Here is a 23,126-nt window from a genome sequence, read left to right as displayed (position 1 = left end):
GTGTTGTGTGTATTCTGAGTCATGAATTTATTTCAATATTTTGCAAACACTTACATATGAAGATGTGTTTTACAAGGAGATAGATAAATGCTAACTTTATAAGCTATAATACATTATTGTAAGTATCCTATGCTATATATCATTTCAGAACCGAAGAAAAAATGCACCCTAGTTACTAGCAACTAGCACTGACAATTGGTTTAATAACATAATTGTTTTATTTAGATATTAAATCAATAACAATATATTATTCTGCTCTCCAGAAAATTTGGGATGACTCATCACACTTAATTGTTTTCTTTATTATTATTATTATTATTATTATTATTACTATTACATGACGAATAACCAGACTAATAGATGGGGTATAAGCAGTCGGGTTCTAGTTCTACAAGCACCTATCTTTGCTTTACAAGCATCGTACTTCTGGTTATGATATCGTGCAGCGCGCAAAACGTCTACCTAATAGAAAAAATGCAAGTGTTGAGCCCCGGTTGATTGACTCCCAGATTCTTGTTTCTGTACAAGCAACAACAATATTCTGTGCCTGACCCTTTTTTTTTTTAGGAAGAATGCTGTGCCCTTCAAAAAGAACGAAGAGACAACCAGCCCGTGTCGTTATTCAGATTAATTGATTGCAAGACTGAGCCATTCTGCATGGGCAGCTATCTTCACTCCCCACGGCTCAAGTCTTTTAGTACTAACTGCAAGCGCTCTCACCATTTCATTAACTTAAAAAACACATCTTCCCAGCAGAATTAATGTGGGTTCCATTGGAATAGGCTTGGGATATTTTGCTATAGAAGTAGGACATTTCTTCAGTACGACTCCAGGACTGGATATTCCATTCCTACATATTAGGCCAACACCTCCAAAAAAAAAACACACATTGTTTTCTCTCAAGTCTGCCTCAGACTTCAGTTCAGTCAGGCCTATTAAGCTTGTTAGAATGCAGTAATTGAGTTTTGGCTTCTCTGTCTAAAGCAGTATTTCCAGACCCTTGTTCCAAAAATCCCTGAGTAATTCTTGCATGCAAGACTATTTATGTAAAATCAAGTGTCTGCTTTTCAGAACGGCTCTCTCAAATTACATTGATGGAGTGGAGGTTACTGGATAGTTCTTATTTTTGTTATTCGTAGAAATGTAGTTTGTAAAATGTTTTAAAATAAGACCTGAACTGTTTCTTGGAATTGACCCAGTTTGTTCTCAAAGATCTCAAGTATCATCAATACATACCGCTTCAATCCATTCTGTCCTAAATCATTTATTTGATTTCTTAACCAAAACAAATGAACTGCTCTAAAATGAAGTGAAGGTCTGTCCAGTGAGATCAGATACTGCGGGTCCTTTTTAAGCTGAAAAGGAAGCAAGCAATATGGAAACAGACGGTAACGTATTCAATGTTTTCCAGTTTGAAGCCACACTGGGTGATGGGGTAAGAGCATAATAATATCTTAATTTTTATATAGTGCCTTTCACAGAGGACCACCATCACAAAGCGCTTTAGAGGTAGGCTGTGAACTGCACATTATATGCAGAGTCACTTACAATAGGACATAAACATCTCATCCGCAGGATGGAGCACAAGGAGGTGAAGTGACTTGCTCAGGGTCACACAGTGTAAGAGGTGGGATTTGAACTAGTCCACAGATAGTTTGGTGGTTTCAACCAAGCCCCCAGTGTTGCTGTCTGTGCTTGGGAGTGCCAGGAGGGGTAACAGCTAGGAGAGGAAACTGAGGGTACACGATTGTCCATCACCTTTCATCAGCACTAAAACAAAATCAGAATGGATTGCAACATTTGTTTCTTGAATTATTCTTTTATTTTTGTGTATGTAGTTTAAAATAAACAAATCTTAGTTGGGTACCAGATATTTTGTTTTCTTCCATGTGAAACCAACATAGTGAACAGAATTGTGCAACAGGGAAACCCCAGCTATAACAGCTTTTAATGGGGTGTTCTAAAGAGAAAAACATATTTTTCAATAAAAAAAACACTACATTTTACTGATAGAACATCTGTAATGGGCTTGAAACACATACTTAATTTTTCATAATACATGTCAAAAAAATCCCACGAGTGAGCCAACAGGCTGATCCTGCTGGCAAGGCATTTATTCAATAAAATACATCACTTGCAAAAGTACAAACAAAACACAAAACCTGTTTAATTTGTACGGCTTTATTTACATGCATTACTTGCTTTAACGAAGTATTTGCAAATGCATTTGCTATTGTACATAAGTGCATACAGGCATAATACGTGACAGAACAAAATATAACTGATCAGTACAGGAGGCTACACATTACCAGGAGTGGTATACAGAATACAGACTACATCCTTCATTTCTGCACACGCGATACAGCGAAGCAACAATTCCATGTCCCAAGAATTCAGCATTTTTTGGGAGCCGAGTAACCACAGCATGGGTTCTAGCTTTGAAATAAACTGGCCAAAATATTAACATTCTAGCAGTCCACACACACACGATACACCATGAAGGGTCAGTGTTATCGCAATGGTAGGATTTTACAACATAAAAAGGATCGATTTCTATTCAACATTTTTCAGAACTAGCAACCTTAAGAGTTTTAAAAAGTAGTTTGACAATTTAACAAAATAGCAGACAAGAATATCAATAATGACAGCAATTAAGAATATAGTTTTATATTATTTTCTATATAAAAAAAAAAAACCCTGACCATGCAAAACCACAAATATACAGTGAATACACAGACATTAGGAATGTCTGATAATTGAGATGCACACACTGATTACTAATATATATGTAGGTAAGCTCCAGGAAGGTCAGTGTTCATCCCAAAGCATGAAACATGACTTGACAGTAATTAGCAATGTAATAAGGTCTGAAGGAAAACTCTGTCTAGGCTCCAGGTTGATCACACATTGTCTTACAGGGCTGGTATGAAGTAGCTTGAGGTATATCCAAACATGCTGGGGCTTTACTTAGCGGACACTTCTTGTTTTTTATTGGTACTGGGCTGGCACAGAACCACCACAGGAAACACAACAAGGCAACATAAAAAACGCCCATATGCGCATATTACATGGTTAAGTAATTATAAAATAAAAATGTAAACACAAATAAGAAATCAAACAGAATCCGGCCCCACAGTGTTCCCTGTGTGTGGTTCTGTGCCAGTATCAACTCTGCGCTGTCTAGCACATGCACATGTGGATATACACCAACTACACGCCAGCCCTGTACATAGGAATCATGCGAATACAGCAACATTCATAAAGAATTTCAGTAATAAGTACATTGCAGTTTACACACTTACTGTAACACTTTATAAATGTAACCTTCAGGTTTTATTTATAGCTTGCCAACCAAATGTCTTTACTGGACTGGTCATAGTTCAAACAGTCCAGCAAGTTAGCATAGAGGTTTGAGGCATGTATCTCACACTTTAATTTGCTGCCAAAATGCTTGTTATGGACTCAGACCGATCCAAATATGGGTCAGCAATTATAGTCAATTATAGACAAGGGGGGACACACGGTTGGCTTACATAAAAGGCAACCGTTATATATGTAAAGAAATTTGGGTTGATGGACGATACATCACCACAACACAGAAAACAGAGGCCAATCCCCCTTCAGTTGTGTACATGGTCCGGGAGTCAATGTCATTTCTTAAAACAGAAATTACTCTAAGCATTGCAGTGGACAATGTGTTGTTCGAGGATTGTAGCATCAATGTTTCTTGAGTTCTGTTCAAAAAAATCTCAAGTTAAAAGAAGATACCGGCCATGTCAGTGGCCTCCTTTTCTTTTTGTTAAGTGCCTGCTTTTTATAGCTTTGATATTCAAGTCAAAGCCTATGGAAATGTACCAATGGCGATTTTTCAAACTAAAGTAACCTCGGAAACAGTACGATCAGAAAGGTTAATATTGAATGGTTTTACTGTTTAGTACACTACCAAAATCAGTGTGGTGAAGTAAACACGCAATTAAAGTAAACTGTTTACACGTTGAAAAGAGAAGCCAGACTTCTGACAAGTTCAGTCTGATCAAAACATTTTTTCAGTCGTTTTATAAACTACAGTAATGTATCACGTTTTACGGAGCGTTATTTATGTTTTTTGTAATTCAGAACTGAAGCGTGAAATTTTGGAACTTCTAATGTTTAAAAAAATAAACAAAAAGAACTCCTTTTTTTAACAGACAAGCCAAGCTTCTGACGTCACTTAAAAAGATTTATCACCTTTTGACATTATTTTGAATGCAGAAAAGAAAACGGGAGGTGCCAGTTTTTCTCAAAGGGTAATTACGGAGGAGTCGTAGCCAAATTTAATGTAGATATATTATTTCTTTAAAACTTAAATATGAACTAGTGAATAACTACCAAGAAAACAATGGTACTACATTCCTCCGAAGACATCTTTTCATAAAGCGAGACGTATATTAGATCAGTTCTTGTACAGAACAGGGTTCGTTTAAACATTTCTGAGATATATATACACACATACACACACACACACACACACACACACACACACACACAAATATAAACAGTATAACAAAACGCATACCAATTTATTTACAAATGTATAAATATATAAATATGTTTGTTATACAAAAATAAATACTCCTGCCCTCCCCAGTCTCTCTGGCAGTATGTTACTCCTTGTTGTGGTCGTGGTTCTGTAGCTGCCCGCTCTGCTCCTTGCTGGTGTTGTGTGGCAATATCACTTCTTCCTGGGTTACTTCCGGCCCTGGTGTATCTTGGGGCTGCTGTGTGGAGCAGTTGCTCGGAGACTGGAGTGTTTCAGGGCTCTCAACTTCAACCGGAGTTAAAACAGCAACGCATGGAGGGCCTACATACAAAAGAAGAGCTGTATTAGAAACCTTGCTCTCTATACAATACATTGCAGCAGGTTTAGTCATTAAAGAAATATATGGGGCAACATTTTCCCCGAACCTGCCAATACGATTAAAAGAAAATCTTGCCAAGATATCAGAGTTATTTTAAAAAGACACAGTGGCTATTCAAATGATCTAAAAGTGGGGGTTACTGTCACTGTTTAAATATTATAAACAGGAACAAGCCTGCCATTTTACTTTGAAAAGACATAAATAAAAAGAAACACATGCTGTTATAGACGTTGGTTTTCACAAACCCCGCTTTTTGGTGGTGCTGTTTCGATCAGTGTAACAAACCCCATACCGTCACTTCCTAGGATCTTTAAAACAGGTCCCTCGGGGTTAGGAGAATCTTTAAATCTAACATGGAACTCTGTAGTGCATTTCTGTTTGTAAAAACATGAAAGAAATCACCAGGGAGGCTTCTTACCACCATTCATGTGGATCTCCCGTGCACCCTCTATTCTGCAACATGGGGCCTCATTCCCTGTCACATGGCACACTCTGCTGGCCTGGTCCCGGTGATCACCAGAGTTGAGAAGCTGGTGGGTGGAGTCGTCTGGGAGAAACGAGTTTTCTTCATGGTCGTGCTCGGGCAACCTGGGGTTAAATAAACACAAAGTCCACACTGAGTAAAAGATGGCTTGCTACTCATCAGCCCTGATGATTAACCTTCTAGACATGCAGATAGTAGGAGGTCTTCAGGAGATATGTAGTCTGCATCCCTTTAAACAAACTAGTCTAATGTTGCTCCCTGTCCCTAAAAATAAAATACACGGCATTGGAAAAACATGATATTTGAACAGACCAAGTATACAACATCATAAGTTATACAAAGCATTTCACATTAATGTGAAAGTGAACTTACCGCTCAGAATATCGGTACCCTGCAGGTCTACCATTGCACATCATGTTCTCCTGCAGCAAGCTGTTGCATTCCAGTTCACCCTGAAATAGAGGAGTAACAATCACTCATTGCCCCCCAAGGCTATATTACCCCACTTAAACAGGCACGTTTGGGTTCAAGAGCATTGGCAATACTGCTGGGCACATTGCTTCGGCTGTCGCAGTCTTAAACTTTCAAAGCGGTTTGTTATAAAAAGTTCCAGTTAATTACTCCCACTTTTGTAAGCATCCAAAAAATAAATAAATAAAATCTAAAGTTATAAATACAGTTTAAAGAATATAGACACTTCTAGCTGGGGATTAGCAGAGAGCAGACAACATTCTCTGAAGATTGTTTCAAGACAACCAAGGCATTATTAGATCAGCAGAAACATTTTTCACATTCACGCTTGAGGAGCTTCCCCGATTTCACAACTGGGACCTGAACTGAAACACGATCCTCAGAGGAGAGCTTTTAACCTGCTGAGCGGCTCTGAACGCTCACTCTGATCTCAGTGTGTTAACAGCATCGTGATAGCTGAAGCATTTCAAACTCCATCCCCACCTCCACTGCAGGCAGGGCATGTTTTAATGAGATTTCCAGAAAAACATAACCCAGGTGTACGGTAACGACTGTCATAGCACTGTTACGGTCAGCACTTCTAAGCTTACACTGTGTGAATTCAGACTGAATTCAGGCTTTAATTGATTTGCCAGCCCTCGAATTAAAAGAGAACTCATGTGCATAATATGAAATGCAGCAGTCTACCTGGTGCAGCCCAGCAAGGCTATAGTTCAGGTGTTTTCCAGAGGTAGTGCAGTCGTTCCTGGACAGTGGGTGATGAGCCCCGTTGAGCGCGACAGTGGCTCTGTCAGCTGCACAGTGCCCATTGGGCACAGCCACTCCCCGGAGAGGCACCATGGTGTACTGGCACGAGGAAACTGGCGGGCTGGCAGCCAGGAATCCCAGGTCTGACGTTTGCTCTAGAAGAGGATGAATAACCATAAATTTTGCCATTTCATCCAATTTGAATATAGGAGTCATTTTAAACACTACATGAAATAAAAAATAAAACACTTTGGCAGTACAATTTAATTGAACCATTTACCCATTCAGACTAATTGACTGTATAATCTACCATGTACATGAAAAAAAAAAATTATTGCTACAAAACAGGAGATAGTACCATTGGTGTACAACAACAGACAAGCCCCCAGTTAAGGTATCTAACACCTATTGCTGCCTCACTGGGTCATCACTGTAAAAGAGGTTTAAATACACCATCTCCATGCAATGCATTTTAAAAAGACACAGTTTGAAACCAATGTATTTATTTATTAATAAGCAATATTTTGGAATGCTTCTCATTTGCAGGTGTCAGGGAAGCAAGTACCCAGGGAGCTGCAGCCGACAAGGACTACCTGATCAACTCTCAGTTACTTTGCCGCTACTTTTGGTTTCTGTTGCAGCGATCACTGGCTACTTGCAATTCCAATACTCACTCTGTTTGGCCCAGGCCCTCCACAAACAGAATGGGATGAAAGCCACGATGATGAAGACGATGGCACCCAACACCACGCCGACAATGAGGTAGGGCAGATCACTGGAGCGCACTGCCACCTCTCGATGGCCTGCATTGGGATGAGGAGACACCGGGCGGGCTGTGGTGCGTGGGTACCGGCGAGCTAGGGAGATGCAAAAAGTAATGTTTAGTGCTGGTACTGTGCTCTTTATACAATACTACAATCTAAAAACAAAAACGCAGGAAGTCTGAATTCTTAAATTTTTTTTTAAATTGAAAAACTGTTCACCTTTGGTCTCGCAGATCATGACGTTGCTGTACTTGCTTTCCCCGCCCTCGTTGAAACACTTCATCTTGATGTCATAGGAGGTCTCTGGCATTAGGTGGACGATGGAGTGCCAGTGTCGATCACCTTGAACAGGAAACAGAACAAGCACTGCGTTAATATCCTGGCCTCGGCACGACACAGAACAGTCAGAAACTTTCACTACAAAAAGAGCTATTGCTTTGATAATACAACAAACCCTCTTACCCTCGACCACGTCTTTCTTGTAATCGCCGTCATTGTCGCTGTCTGTCGGCCGGTAGTAGATATAAAAGCCGTGGATTGGAGTGTTGTTGTTAAAGGAAGACGTATACTTCAGGAGGACAGGGAGACAAACGATTGGACAGTTAAAATACATCACCAGCATTCTTTAAGTTTACAGTCAAATTTATTCTGTTTAAAACCCCCTTTTAGTTTCATGCCATTAGTGTAGCCAAATCGAGCTTCTTCCTATATCGGCCGGCTTCTGGAAACATGCCACTCAAGAGAAGTTCTCTCTTTCCCTGAAGCAGCATTCCTCGCAAGCGCTTCAGGGTGTTCAGTTACACTTTGCTGTCTAATTGAGTTTCATGACAATTAAAAACACATTTACTTACCATCCACTTGAGCATGATGGTTGTCTCATTGATAGCCTCGGTGTAGGTGATGTGGGGTCCAGCGATAGGTCCAGCAACTGGGACGCGGTGGCTGCTGGAAACGACGTAGGGCTTGGAGGGAGTGCTGGGCCGGCTCTCCCCAAGGATATTCACTGCGCGCACACGGAACTTATAGGAGTCGCCTGCAGAAAGCAACACAAGAAGCACACTCAGAAAACTGTAGGGATTCATATAGAGAGGACTCTGTATACAGACAGAGATACACTGCATTTGAGTCGCTGCATATTCCTCGTTTGCCTCTATTTCAAAAAGGACAAGATTCAATTTTTATTGCATTACACTTCTAAAGAAATATTTATTAGCAGAGCATTTCTGTTTTTCTTCATATAGAAGCAGTATGAGCACACGGTTCCTGTCCTTATATTGCACAATGCTGGTCCGGTGTCTGACCTTTCTCAAGTTGAGAGATCTGGACGGAGAGCCGGGAGGGAGGGATGTTGCTGGTGGCCCGTGTCCAGTCTCCACCCTTCAGCTTCTTGTACTCGACACAGAAGGACTGAATTGGGAAGCCACGGTTACCACGCGGGATCCACGTCACATAGACCGATGTCTCGTTGGCCATGGAGATGGTGGGGCGGTCAGGGGCCTCGGGAGCTGGAGGAGCAGGACAGGACGAGTCAATATTAAAATGAAGTTCATATAACGGCTTACAAGAAACAGCGAAAATAAAACCAAGCAGGTCGCAAGTGATCTTCAATGATGCATTGCTCAGCCAAAAAAAAAAATCTTTTAGATAATGTATGTAAATGACTCACACTATCATACCGTTAATCATGGAATTAAATAAACTTCTGAGCCAGTATAGACACACATCTATTTTTTTTTCCTAAAAGGAAAAATAAACTGTTGATTTATAAAACAAAGTACCATATATTAAAAAAAAAAAAAAAAAAAAAAAAAAAAAAAAATGCACATTTAGATGCCTGCACAGCCCTTGCATGAAGCTTGATGTTGGCTTGTACTTATTTTATTTACGTTTTTTCCTTTTAGAAAAAAAGCTTTATAAAATATGGCCTACTGTGTTTTTTTTTTTTTTTTTTGCCAAGCCAACCAATAAACAGCTTCAGTAAAAAAAGAGAAAAAAAAAAAAAAAAAAAAAAAAAAAAAAAAAAAAAAAAAAAAAAACACAAAAAACAAAAACAAAAACACCAAAAAAAAACAAAAAAAAAAAAAAAAAAAAAAAAAAAAAAAACAAAAAAAAAAAAAAACAAAAAAAAAAAAAAAAAAAAAAAAAAAAAAAAAAAAAAAAAAAAACAAAAAAAAAAAAAAAAAAAATTTTTTGCCAAGCCAACCAATAAACAGCTTCAGTGCAGTACTTGGCCCTGGTCTAATCAACCACACATACAGTAACAAGCAATCACAAGAGCACTCCTCACAACTACATGCAGAGCACTTACTGTCAGATTATCCTAGGCATGAGAGAAAGAGAGGACAGAAAACATACACCTCTATTAGAGTTAACACCACAGAAAAGAAAGTGTTATTTTCAATGTAAGGGTGAACTGAATGGGCTTTTCGTTCCAGCTTTAAAATTTACAAGCAGTTGAAAATTGTTTGGCAATATTCGGAAATTATCTGTTTGTTTTTAGAACGTCACATAGCTAAAGTTACTATCTGTAGCTTATTTTGTTGCCATGGATAAATCACTGATTAGAAATGTCCCTCCCACAGGCAGCATAGATAAATATGCCTGGAATTCCAGGATTAGTACAATTAGTATGGAAGTAGACAACCTGCATGCAAGGAGTGGAGCTGACTGCCTGCAGACATGCAACAGTGAACACTGGCCATAGCGTCCAGTTTAATCAATTTCCCCCTTGAGCAGACATACAGCTGTTTTACTATTTTATATATATATATATATATATATATATATATATATATATATATATATATATACACACACACACACACACACACACACAGCATCTAAAGAAACACATAATCTATATTTGGATAAAATTCACTAGGTGTGAGCGAAAAATGACAAACTCTGTTTTAGAGCAGGTGCAGTGACTAACAACTGACAACTGACAACTGACATCACAAAGATGCTGCAAAAAATGATCTGTCGATCTTGGGCAGGTGTTGTGACTCCAGGTCTCCCAGTTTGTGGCCCGTCATTGAGGGAGTGTGTCTGGTTATACCGTCTCACCAGGTTTGAAATTGCTGGCTGTGAGCAACCAAGACGACGAGCCACAGAACACTGCCCTAGTCCAGCCTCCAACATGCCGATTGCATGAAAGCGCTGCTCTCTTGACAGATGTGGCATATTGTTTTTTTGTCTTCTGTGATTTTCTTAATTGCTTTTATTCAAGCTTGCAATTCAACAGTTGAAATCACTCCTTATACAGTGTCCAATCAACTCTCTCACTAATTAGGTGATTAAGTGCATATGCTTCAGTCATAGCCACTCAAGCGTGTGATGGTCAAGGATGAATGATTGAGTGATTAAAAAGAAACCAAAAACATTTCATCAATGCCCATCATTCACATACTTTTTTTTTTTTTTTTTTTAAATAAACACACAAAGATATAAGGGAGGAAAGGGACTGAACGGAGAGACTTACGAGATAGACAAGCGTTATCTGATGGGCTGGGGTTCTGGCCGCTGGAGCACGGATCATCATTGAGGATCTTCTCTGGTCCACTGCTGCGACCTGAAATGAGCCACACACACACACACACACACGTATGCAAACATTTGTTTCAATTATTTGCGTTTAAGAAAGAAAAAACCCTCATATAACATTACAAAACTAGTTTAAAAAACATTAGTTTAATTCAGGGCTTTTACAGACATTCTTCGGTAGTTTCTGGCTAATTAAGAACAGAGACTACTAGTATATCAGTCTTTACTGTGACATTAAATAGGGGAAAATGACCTTTACCTGTTCTGAAGGTCATCATGGCTGCCTGTCCGAGCCCTGCGCAGTTTTTCGTTGCCATCTCCACCTCGTACAGGCTGGATGGGTCCAGCTTGACCAGTGTCAGTCTGTGCAGGTTACCTGGGATACTGGTTACAGTCCAGTCATCAGCGGAGTCTGTGGCCTGAGGGTGAAAAGTAAATCAGTACATATTGTAAGAGATACAGCACTGACACAGGCATTTCATTACATGTCACAACTGCACCGTTATTCGTAAGCGGTAACTCAAACAGTACATTTTTTTCTATTACAAAGTTATTTCAAAAAGGTTGTGTTCTCTAAAATTATAAAATCAGTTTTGTATCGGAACCATAGCTAACACCTAACACTCACTAGTATAAACACCACTACATACACCGTACACATTTAATCAGTACACTACAAGCCCAGCTGATATTTTCCGACTTGACTTAGTCACTTTACATTTTTGAATCCAAGGACGATTCTTATTTTTTTCTTCTTTACCTTTCTATGCTTGACAATATACTCCAGTACAGGTGACCCCCCGTCCCTTGGTTTCCATAGCAACTCGTATGAGTCTGATTTTGCAGTCCTGGGTAAGCTGAGGATGATGGGAGCTTCAGCGGGCGACACTTTCCCCCCGTCTACAGGGCATGTTATAGGAATGACTGGCAGTGTTGGACCAGGCTTCTGCGAGGCCTTGTCCCTCAGGATTTTGTCTGGATTGACAGGCCTTATGATTTGAGTCGGGAGTTTTTCTGCAGGAAAGAGGGTTCACACTTTAAAATAACTGGCCACAGTGATGATTCAATATTAAGGGCAAAGGCAACTGTTTGATATTTATGTGGAAAGGGACATGAATTGATAGATTTGAAAGTTCAGTAGGAAGATAATTTCATAAACTACATTCAGAGTCCCAACACACCACTCCACCCTGGCTGCAAGCTGTCCCATTCAACTTGAGCTTCAACAAGAACTGCATGTTCTTAATATCAGGAGATCATACCTTCATTTTGCATGCACTACAGTCGTACTGAATTTGGAGACGTGTGAGATATAGATATATATATATATATATATATATATATATATATATATATATATATATATATATATATATATATATATATACATACACACACACACATACATACATATACACACATACATACATATACACACACATATATTAGTGGTGAATGTAAAATAAAGGCATGATCAACTGATATTAAGGGCAGAGTGGTTTATTTAAGGAAATAAAAACCATATGCCATGAACGATCACGATCAGTATTCTGTTTATACCACAAGCACATATTTAAAATAAACAGCAATAAAATGTGTACTTTTTTATATTAAATCAATTAATTCAGGGATTATCTGATCTGCCATTTCTTTACCTTTCATTGTCAACAGACTATGCTTCGATGCAGATTCATTCGAACCCTGTTTATGGCCTCTTTGCATCTATCTTTAGATAGACCCTTGAGCTCAGTCTGTCAATTTCCAGCCTCTCTGTTGTTTTATACATTTATCGGTTTTAATGAAGGGGTACAGGCTGCTCAAATAAGGTCAGACGCAGACAGATCAGTAACTGGCACTTCTTGACTTTTGTACTGTTATGAGTATTAATGTTTGGATGTCAGATGCAGACAGTTAGATAGTTTGGCATTTCTTAACTAAACTCGTTCAAGGAAATCAGTATTGTTTGAACTTCTGACATGCAGCTCTGTCCTGAATTTCAAGAGTACACCACTGGATTGGAATGTAAACAAAACGACACATTCAAAACTAACTCCAGGAAGTATTTAAAAAAAAAAAAAAAAAAAAAAAACCCTTATTTATTCTGCACCAAATTAAAAACATATAGGGCTGATGTGCAGAGTTCCAGCACAATGTATGTTAAGCAGACAACAATGGGGTACTGAAAGCTCTAGTTTCAGAACTGAAACATTAATGCCACTGCTGCAGTATCTCCACTCACCGGCTGGGACTGTGATGAGACGGGCAGCACCCTGCGAGCTCCCCACCTCGTTCTCAGCCATGCACTGGTAGATGCCGTCGTCCTGCGGCCCCACATTCAGGACACGTAGAACACGTTTAGTCAGGCGGTGGCGCTGCGACTGGGAGAGGGGCACTGCGTTGCGAAGCCAGACCACCGAGGGTAGCGGGTTCCCTCGGATACTACAGGTGAAGCGAGCATTCTGACCCCAGGGAACAAACTGCTGCTGCAGCTCCAGGCTCACCTCCGGGGGCTCTGCATCAAAAATAACACAGAGCATTGCAGCGCAGTATGCTTTCCCCTTGCCAGTGCTAATGGACATAGATCCTATAACAATTATAAACAGCACCTGTGTATGAAGTCAAATCAATTCAATGTTGCCTCTGTGATAACATGCCAGTCACAATTACCACTTATAGAAAAAAACTATATGACGAACAAAGTTGATGGTTGGCTGAAATTGAATATGTTTTAATAAAAAAAATGAAATATCAGGAGTAAATCTGCTGTATTATTAACAACAGCTGTTTGACTTCAAGACAAATGAAAAAACACAATGCCTGGAATTTAATGTAATTTCAAACAGGGATCCTTAATTCAATTTTCCTCTCCTCTGTCATTTACGCCACACCACCCACAGGCTACATTCCTACGTTTGTGTTCACACAAGTCCAGCAGCACATGCACGCATCTGCTTCAGAAAGAGAAGCAGACTTTGTCTACTCTGTACCCAGCACACAGCTGCTGAGAGTTGGGTCCTGCCGATAAACCTGCTACTTTTTCTAAAACTGCAAATTGCTGAGCAGTCATGGAAAAGTCCTTTTGAAACTATTCCCTGTTCTGGGTTTACAACAGACTACATGGAAGTATCATTAAGAACCAAAAGCTGATGGATTTGTGATGCATTACGCATTTCGCTTACCGAGCACTTGCACGCTGTAGAATATATAGGCAGCTCCGATCTCCCCGACGCCATTGTCAGCCTGGCAGCTGTAGGTGCCTGAGTCTGCCTCGCTGGTGGCATCGATCAGCAAGTTGCTCAGAAGAAAGCGGGTCTTGTTCTGCTGGTGGAGACCTGCCCCATCTTTAGACCAGGTCACCTGCGGAGGGGGGATGCCACTCGCCACACACTCCAGCACCAGGCTGTGCCCCTTCGTCACAATGATGCTCTGAGCTCCCGGGGGGTAGATAATGCGAGCGGCCTCCGATGTGGAGCCTGAGGCAGTGAGCACAGACGACAAATTAGGCTGTTTATCACACTGTAGGTTGAAATGATCATAAGCCTACTGTAAAAGAAAACGTTTATCTATGTTCCTCGTCCATGCCAAACCCCCAATCTCGTGTGGCTCTTACGTCTGATGCGCAGCCTGTCTGATGAGGAGGATGTTTTCACTTCCTGGGTCACAGGGTTGTAGGCCGCACACTTGTAGGTTCCCTCGTCCTCCTGAGTGGCATTGACAATCTGGAGGTTTCCGGATGGCATGATTAGGTAGTTCCCTGAAGAAAGGAGAGAGAGACAGAGAGAGACACAGTGAGTGTGAGAAAGCTAAAGGTGTTCAGACATATATATATATATATATATATATATATATATATATATATATATATATATATATATATATATATATATATATATATATATATATATATCTTGTCTTTTTAGTCTTTAACAAGGCAGCCAGGCAGCATTGCTGTATAGTGGAGGTAGTATCTGGACACATGGAATGGAATTACAGCATCTTCAAAACGTGCCTTAGACCACCAAGTAGACATATTTTTAAAAAAACCAACATTTGCTGCAGTTTAAATGATTTGATTCATTAGTACTAGGAATTAAATAATATTTTTGTTTGTTTCAGCTTTATTTTTTTCTATTATAGATCAAGAAAGAGGAAATGAAGACGCAGCTGAAATAATGCGTTTCTAGTTTAGATCCGCAGAGCTGACGGAGAAGCTTTGTGCTGTAGTTCAGCATGGCTACGGCAGCCCCAGGTTTGGAATCCTGCTGGGTACTCTGCCTCACCTTTGGAAGTCTCCAGCCACTCCTGTTTGACACTGTAGCGGACCTGCGCCTTAGGGTGGCTCTCAGGAAGGTGACACTCGATGACGGCAGTGTTCCCCTCGTCCACCTCGATCTCATGCTGGTCGTCCGCCTCGAAATCCCGCAGCTCTGGAGAAGTAAATACACCAAATGGTTGACGATGGCAGGTTCAGCAACTCAAAAAGGAGCTTTACCTTTTAGAACGGGTCTGGTAGGCAGAAAGTAAACAGAAAAACTACAACAACAAAAAGCCTTTTCTAAAAAAGTCATTGCCGTACAACAAGCAGATATAGAGAATGTAGTTTTAGTAGTATCTCTGCTACAAGTGATTTTGTGCGATTCCCAATGTAATAGAAGGCACCAACTCCAAATATCTGTAACCCAAACGGTGTAGACACTTCAGCCCTCAATATTTTATTTAGGGGGGGTGGGGGGGGGGGGGGGGGGGTGCCCCCTGCTGACATAGTGCTACTATCAGGTTTCTGAAAAAGAAAACTAGTTTTGTCTGCTAGGCACTGGAATAAGTGCGGGGAAGCTGAACGATGGTCCCAGGGGTCCTCAAGTACACAGCACAACACAGCCAGCCGGTCGGCAACCATATCAGCATAATTGACAGGCTCTGGTTAGAAAGAGGCCCTTGATTGAGTAGGCATGGAGACTAAATTACCCTCTAACCTCAGTGGAGGGGAGGTGGTGTGGGGGAATGGGGTCCAGCTATGGGGAGAGGTACACTGAAAGGCCACCATGGGAAAATGCCTGCAAGAATAAAGAATGCTTGTGCATCTAACATGAGAAAACACAGTGGTCGTCTATACACAGCACTGAAATGTAATATTTATATTAAGTATATGCTTCGGTTTGCAAGCCAAGTTTTTTTTTTGTTTTTAGAATCTTGATCTCGTATTTTCTGAATCTGTTTTGACTGCTGTTGTGCAACAAGTAGCTACATCAGAGTTTAACTGGATAAATGGCTAGCTAAACTTGGAAAAGCTAGGTACAGCAAGACATGAGAATTTACCCTCTACAGGAGTAGCAAAAAATATTTTGCGTTCAGTGTGCATGCGTTCACAGATTTTTGATTTTAGCATTTATAGAAAATGCATCTTGTTTAGGTTGCAGATTAACTTCACCTGCTGTATGTTGACATCTTAACTAAGGGGGCCCCAAGGCAAGTATTTAAAAAAAAAAAAAAAACACACACACTACTCAAAACCAAATCCCAGGGGTATGAATACATTCCGTATATGTGAACTTGCTTGTTCCCCAGCTGCGAGTTTAAAGTTCTGAACTCACTTCTCAACCTCAGCCCTGTGCAGCCTCTGAGAAACTCCTGCAGATAAAGAAGTCAACCACAGCCCCTTAGAAGACCATGCACTTTCAACAGTCAGTACAATTGTAGGCTGTTAAACCCCCCCCCCCCCCCCGCCCCCGCCCCCCCGTCTGGACTCCCCCTCCCGGTGTCCAGGGACAGGTACTCCGTCATGCCTTCGTCTCTCATCTCCACTCCTTCTCTAGGCTGTACATGGCTCCGCAAGGCATTTCATTTAAAGAGAAATGAGAAAAGCAGAAAGCAGGCCACCTCTTTGAAAGGCTCAGGTTTCATGGGGGAGACTTCTAACTGATGCAACACACCACCTGCGTGCTGGTCTGCTTGAGGAATCCATCTCCTTATTGTTTTTACAGCTCTCCCCTCTGAAACCCTTCACCCTCTCCCTAAAGACTGTACACCCCCACATTCCTGAGCAAAAGAAACGCCACTGCCAAAAGACTGTATGTGAATGTCAGAACAGAGACAGTGTGTGGAAATCCATTAAAAAAAAAAAAATACTACAACATTTATTTTTCTCTATACATAATAGTCTCAAGCTTTGGCTTTCCGCTGTGGCTCTTTCCATCTGTTCCAGGGCAGGTCCTGGACAAGTAAATAATTGAGAACCTGGTTGGAACAAGGTCCTTGTTTTGAATGGGCTATACAACACAACAGAGTACCACTGGTCTTTAATCAATAACTTATAATTCGACAAAAACAGCAAGAAGTTTCATTGGTGCACGCATGATCCCAAGAACTAATATGGTCCAGTTCCTACACCCAGTCACTGAGGCACAAAAACAACATAAACCAAGAAATGGAACCACTAGCCTTGCTAGTTTATATAGAGAGATTCAATAAACTCAAAATCTACAAACTTCATAGGATTGTGGGTTCCCAAAGATATGTATGTATTTGGTAAAGGGCCTCCATCTGTAGGCAACAGTAAGGGGTTTCAGACTGCTTTCTTGGAGCTATGCAAGTGCTTGCATTTTCAGATAACTTCATCTCCACATTTTCTGAACATTATTTAGGTAGTGTTAAAAGGGTAAAAGAGTCAGACTTCGGGTGGATTCAACTCAATACTGGTACAGTAAACAAAATGAACAGACAAGCAGACAAAACTTAAGACTGCAATCAGAACATCATTCAGAAATCACTCCCCCTAAGATAATAGTATACACAAGGCAAGAAATGAGCAAACATTAATAAATACTTCAAGACATGGAAGATTACAATAGTTTGTTATTTGCAGTCCCTGAAAGAACATAAAGATGTTTATATTAGTTTTTTTAAAATTTTAATTCCCAATCCAAGTAAGGTTTCCTTAAAAAATAATTAGATACTAATTATACTTATTATTTTTTTTCTCTTTTAACTTAAGGATCTGTCTGAGGAGATGAATTCCCAAAAGAGAGGGGCTGTTTTTTCCTTCTACGTGCATTAATGCGCAGAGTTCAAATTCTTTTGCAGACTGCATCCCCTTCGCCCTCCTCCTTTTTTCCCCCTCTCTACAAGTAAGAAAAATGATTCATGATCTATAATCCTTAATATTTTTTGGGAATGCCTTGGCAACCAGACATTAAAAATGAAAGGAGAAAATAAAAAAAAAAAGCTGAACTACTTTATAAATATCATTAATCCTCAAAGACAACCAGGGAGGGGATTGTACTTCTAAGAGTTCACGAGGAGGCCGGCAGGGTTTCTCTGGAGTATGCCCGTACCATTTCCACAGCAAATACAGCAAGGTGAAAAGGTAAAACAGGGAATAGAAAGCACCTTGGTTCCATTCAGCACCTTCCTACTGAATTCAACAGGGACACCACCAGTAATACACAGATGTGCATGCAACCCCATACAACTTTATCCCCCAACCTGCTGTAAACTCCCCAGGATCTCATTGCCAGCAGCTGGAAGGTAACAGTGACATAACTTCAAACCATTTTCTATCAGGGGCGCAACAAAATTCCGAAAAAAAACCAAACAATAACTCCACAGCATTACACAGAAGTCAATATGCTTGGCACGTACACAGCTAAGGATTTTCATAACCCCATAGACAGAAATGACAACATATTTGTGCCTTGGTTTTGTAGATCAACCGGCCTATCAAAAAAGCATCCCTGGTTCCTCACTGCAGATTCATTATGTAGCAGACCACAACAGTAGGCCTCTCTGCACGTTTCACATTACTGCAGTACAAACACAGGAGCTGGTATGATGTTCACTTTGTTTTTTCCAAATACCCGTCGGCAGTGTTTCTCTCACTGAAGAGAGACCTCCTTTTTTTTTTCTTGTTCAGAGAAAGTTGCCAACATTCTATATGGCAGGAAAAATGGGTTCTCATAAACTGTAAATGTCAGCAACATCGCTCACTACGCTGCTGGCGGAGGTCTGGAGACACTGGGACTGACTCAACGTCTACAGCAGAGACAATAAATCACTTGCTTGTCTAAACCGGACCACCAATAATGAAAACTCAAGTGTGTACCGTTTTAAATCCTGACTACAATAAAATAATGGAAATTACTTTTAATAGTTTTGGACCACACTGCAGAACAATGCTTGCATACAGATAATACATTTCATAGCAATTTGGAAGGACAGCCAGCATTACAAACCCTTAACATACTGTACACAGGGTTCTCTACATGCAGTTTACATAGGGCTCTTAAGAGAACCAGTGAAGTGGATAAAACAACAATCCAATGAGAATAAATACACTTTGAATGTGAAACACCAAATCAGAGGTCAAATAAAAAAACAGTGTTTGAAGGCGATGAATTGCAAGTACCGGGACAAACTCTACTACTGCCATCATGCAGTATTTAAAAGGTCATACAAGCTGACTGTTTAAGGAGAAGGGTTCTTTCAGGAGCACCTAGGTCCCGTGCGTTACTGTACTTTTCAACCAGTTCACACAGACACCCAGCCTTAGAGGATACAAGCATTAGCTTAATGAGGATTAATACAAGCAGCGTTCACCTCAAGGCCACATCCAAACGTTCCTATCTCAACTCAAACCTCTCTGGAAGAACAATACATCAGCGCTTCAGTGTTTTAAAACGACAAACCATCCGCAACACCATCCTGTATTTGCTGCCTGTGTGCATTTAATATATTGGTGCCAATTTAGAGCTTGAGAAGCCACAACATTTTTTAGAGCAATTTACAGTACCAATAACTTCTATTCTCAACACCGCCAGTGCTGTAAAATGCTCCCAAAAAAATCCATCACGTATTGGGTTGCTCAAACCAATCTCTTACTAAAAATGAATTCCAAATGAATATCCTATTGGTTTTCAGTTCATTATTTTTCAACACTTGCTTCAATGCACTCCTTTATTCCATGAAGAACTTTTTTTTTTTTTTCTAATTTCCCTGGAATGCACAGTAGGTAACTCAATCTGACCACTGGGCCCGGTGCTGAGTCTCCAGCCGCAGCGATTATAATGACAGCCCCCATCGCTCAGCCCCCCAAACCCCCAGCCCAGGAATTGGGTTACTCGGCTCACACTCATTCCCCCTGGCCTTGGCCTGAACCCTTCAGCTCTGATTACTGCTTCGATGACAAGAGACTGCCTCAGAGACAAAGCCTTTTCCAGGAGCCACTTGCATTAAATAACTGGATTCCTTCTTCTCCTGTTTGGATTACTGATATATTCTTATACTTATATACCCCAGTGTTTATTTTTGCTATTTTAGTACCCTCCTCTCACTGCCAAGGTCGGACTAGCTGAGCCGCAGAGGAAGGAACCCTGCGGTTTAAGTAAAACTCACTCAATGGGTTAAAAAATGTTTGTTTTTAAGAATTAAAAGCTAAAAAAAGACTTTGATCGTTCAGGACTCAATCAAATACCTTTTCTTATTCTTCATAACCTAAGCAACATTTATTTAGATTTATTAGGGAATGCTGGGAATGCAAATGTTGTAACTGATTTTTTTTTCATTGAACATTGTGCCACCCAGTGGGAAACACTGCACTTGCAGAAAGGATCCTATAGGGGAATGTTCTGCTCACCCTGGATTAGTTAATAAAGCACAGAAAGAAACCCCAATGGCTACATACTGGCAGCAGTGACTGTGGCAGAAACACTTGTGCTGGCTCCTATCGCAGTCCTAGCGATGCACTGGTAGCGGCCAATGGTCAGGTTGCTCAGGGCCGGGATGATGAGAGCCTCGGGCTGGATCAGCACCTCTAGGCTGGCGGTGGAGTCTCTCAGCTCGTGTCCATTCAGCCTCCAGCTCACGTTGGCAGTAGGGGGCTCAACTCGGCACCTCAATGTGACCGGACCACCCAGCTTTTGGACTGCAGACATGGGTTGCACTGTGAATGTGGGCAGCTCATCTAGAAAAAAAAAAATAATAATAGTTACATAACCTCTTTACTAAAGATATAGAAAAGAAAATAAGTTAAGCATCCTGCGGTATAAATCAGTTAAACAAAAAAATAAATAAAATAAAATAAATAAAAACAGCGATGCATATGGCCTGGTTTAAAGCAACACACGTACACTTCGTTAATTCTACAGCATGATGGCTTGTTTGTTTTTTCTAGCAACTGCAGTTGCAGAAAATGGGAAACCAGGGTGTACTAAAAGGCATTGAACATTTTTCACCCCAGTGCTGCTAATTTTACAGCACCTGGAAAGAAACAACAAAACATGAATGTAGAAGTAGGGGCTGTTTTTTTTTTTTTTTTTTTTTTTTTAATAAATTAAGACTTCTCAAACGCTTTCTTTATCCCAGACTGTTTTCATAAGGAGGGCTCACACCAGTCAAATCAAGCCCTCTTCTTCTCCAGTCAGTTAGCTGTGCCAAGAAGCAGGAAATCCCGCCCACTCGTTGCTGAGGAGGTCGTGACCTCAACGCCAGACTGTTTTGCTAACCAGAATGCAAGCTGTTCCCGCAGTTCAAAGCTATCACAGTTTAACAGAGACTCAATAAGGCATCTCCCTAAGGTACATGGCTAGTGATAACTGTATACTCAGAGAAGAGCTGGACTGGAGGTCCTAGTAAGGCTCGTCAAGGGACAATTACAGAACAGTCATTAAGAACAAGGTGTTTCAGTAGAAGTGGTTATTAATTTTTATTTCTTAACGTGGCTTTCTATGATTGTGAATGATCTGCTCAGGAAACAGAAAAGTAACCAGTTGTTCCAAGATTTTTTGTAATATTTTTCTATTTGATATGTTGCTATGCTTTGTCTGTGTACTGTCTTTAATTCAACGTAAAGGCAAGCTGGTGGAAAGTTACTGATACGGACACAATCCTTATTTGGGTATGACACATTGAGGTAGTCTTGCAATCTCTTGTGTTACTAGCAGTGTGTGTGTGTGTGTGTGTGTGTGTGTGTGTGGTGTGTCAATGCATGAATTGTGAGGATGTGTATTAGAAGGACCAAGAAAAGCTAGAGAAGCACACAAACTATACTTCAAACACTATCAGGAAGACAGAATTGTTAAGAATGATGGAAGCACAGGTTGGGTATAAAAAGGCTTATTTAGCGCTCCTTTGTTAGACCCGAGGAAGAAGGCGATGACTGCTCCACTATTCTGCCGTCTCTGAAATTGGTAACTATGCCTTTTTCATACTGCATGCTGTTTTGTAACTAATAAGTATTAGCTTTAAAACTGACTTAACTGTTGTATTGAATCATTCTGGGTTTATCCAGGCAATAAGACTCATACCAGTGAGCCAGTCAACACAGTGCAATCAGAAAGCCTTCTGAAATAGTCTCTTCCAGCTTGCTTCCTTTACCTGGGTTATAATGTAGTTGCTGTAATTGTGACGATATCCCGACTGCTCAAAATGGGTCATTAAAAAGACACAGCCTATAGCCTCAACACTTCTGCTGTAAGCATATTAATACTGCAATACTATACCACTTACTTTTATATCATAGCTGTTCTGTACTTACCAGCAGCAGACACCAGAAACCCCAGGGCCGTTACAAGAAGCCAAGCAACAGGAAATAAGTTCTTCCACAACCCCATCCCATCCAATAGGAACGAGTCCTTCATCATCCAGCACTTCACAGGTAGCAAAGCTGTTCCATACACTGAATACAAAGGAGCAGCCCTGCAATAAAACAAACACAGGGGAAAAACTGTAAAATCACCAGATCTATTTACATTGGCTACTGAAGTGGGTTTTTTTTTGTTTTTGACAGATCTTGTAATATAATGAAACAAAGTAAATGGAAGGAAAACCACTTTTCACAAAAGCCTCTGCTGAAAATGCTGCGTATCTTGCATTATCATTGTTTATACAGTAAGAATAACTGCCCTTCAAACCTAAAGTGAGGAAATGCACCTGTATGCTAATGATATGTGAATATGGACCAAGACATTGGACGCTTTATTTAAAATTAAATAAAGTAAAATAAAAAAGAAGATTCCCTGTTTTTGAAAGGGCTTGCAAGCATGTGAAGAAAAGGGCTTTAGTGATGCAGTGGGTTAATACACTAGCCTTTCACCTTTCAAGTCCTTGGTTAACATCCCATGCCCCTCAGTGGACACAGCACACTAACATTTACATGCAACAAAAACAACTCACGTTAAAAAAAACCAAAAAAAAACCTTGTACTCTAAAGCTGGTGCTCTAAAAAAT

At 40.3% G+C, this 23,126-nt stretch overlaps 1 protein-coding gene across 1 annotated transcript; it reads right to left on the bottom strand.

The window, feature by feature from the left end:
* Positions 1-1,822: 1,822 nt before the first annotated feature.
* boc (BOC cell adhesion associated, oncogene regulated) lies at positions 1,823-22,614 on the bottom strand. Its single transcript, XM_041233001.1, has 18 exons — positions 22,435-22,614; positions 20,584-20,862; positions 15,188-15,334; positions 14,518-14,661; positions 14,087-14,380; positions 13,147-13,419; positions 11,668-11,921; positions 11,167-11,326; positions 10,846-10,935; positions 8,666-8,869; positions 8,216-8,397; positions 7,827-7,932; positions 7,584-7,706; positions 7,275-7,457; positions 6,541-6,755; positions 5,755-5,834; positions 5,317-5,486; positions 1,823-4,840 (listed from the first exon to the last, which is right to left on the bottom strand). Exons 1-18 carry the CDS (start codon positions 22,538-22,540, stop codon positions 4,644-4,646), a joined length of 3,207 nt encoding a protein of 1,068 aa, XP_041088935.1. The 5' UTR covers positions 22,541-22,614; the 3' UTR covers positions 1,823-4,643.
* Positions 22,615-23,126: the final 512 nt, after the last annotated feature.

The sequence above is a fragment of the Polyodon spathula genome, chromosome 30 (genome assembly GCF_017654505.1).
Source record: "Polyodon spathula isolate WHYD16114869_AA chromosome 30, ASM1765450v1, whole genome shotgun sequence".
Classification (NCBI taxonomy): domain Eukaryota; kingdom Metazoa; phylum Chordata; class Actinopteri; order Acipenseriformes; family Polyodontidae; genus Polyodon; species Polyodon spathula.
The sequence above is the reverse complement of the archived record's forward strand: the minus strand, read 5'-3'. Positions and strand labels throughout refer to the sequence as shown.

What these genes read in the sequence shown, in the direction of transcription:
- boc (XM_041233001.1), bottom strand. Translation starts at nt 22,540, where the DNA reads ATGATGAAGGACTCGTTCCTATTGGATGGGATGGGGTTGTGGAAGAAC. An exon ending in GTTTCTGGTGTCTGCTGCTG is followed by an intron (nt 20,863 to 22,434) that starts GTAAGTACAGAA and finishes TTTTTTTTCTAG; the next exon opens with ATGAGCTGCCCACATTCACA. An exon ending in AGATAACGCTTGTCTATCTC is followed by an intron (nt 8,870 to 10,845) that starts GTAAGTCTCTCC and finishes CTGCTCCTCCAG; the next exon opens with CTCCCGAGGCCCCTGACCGC.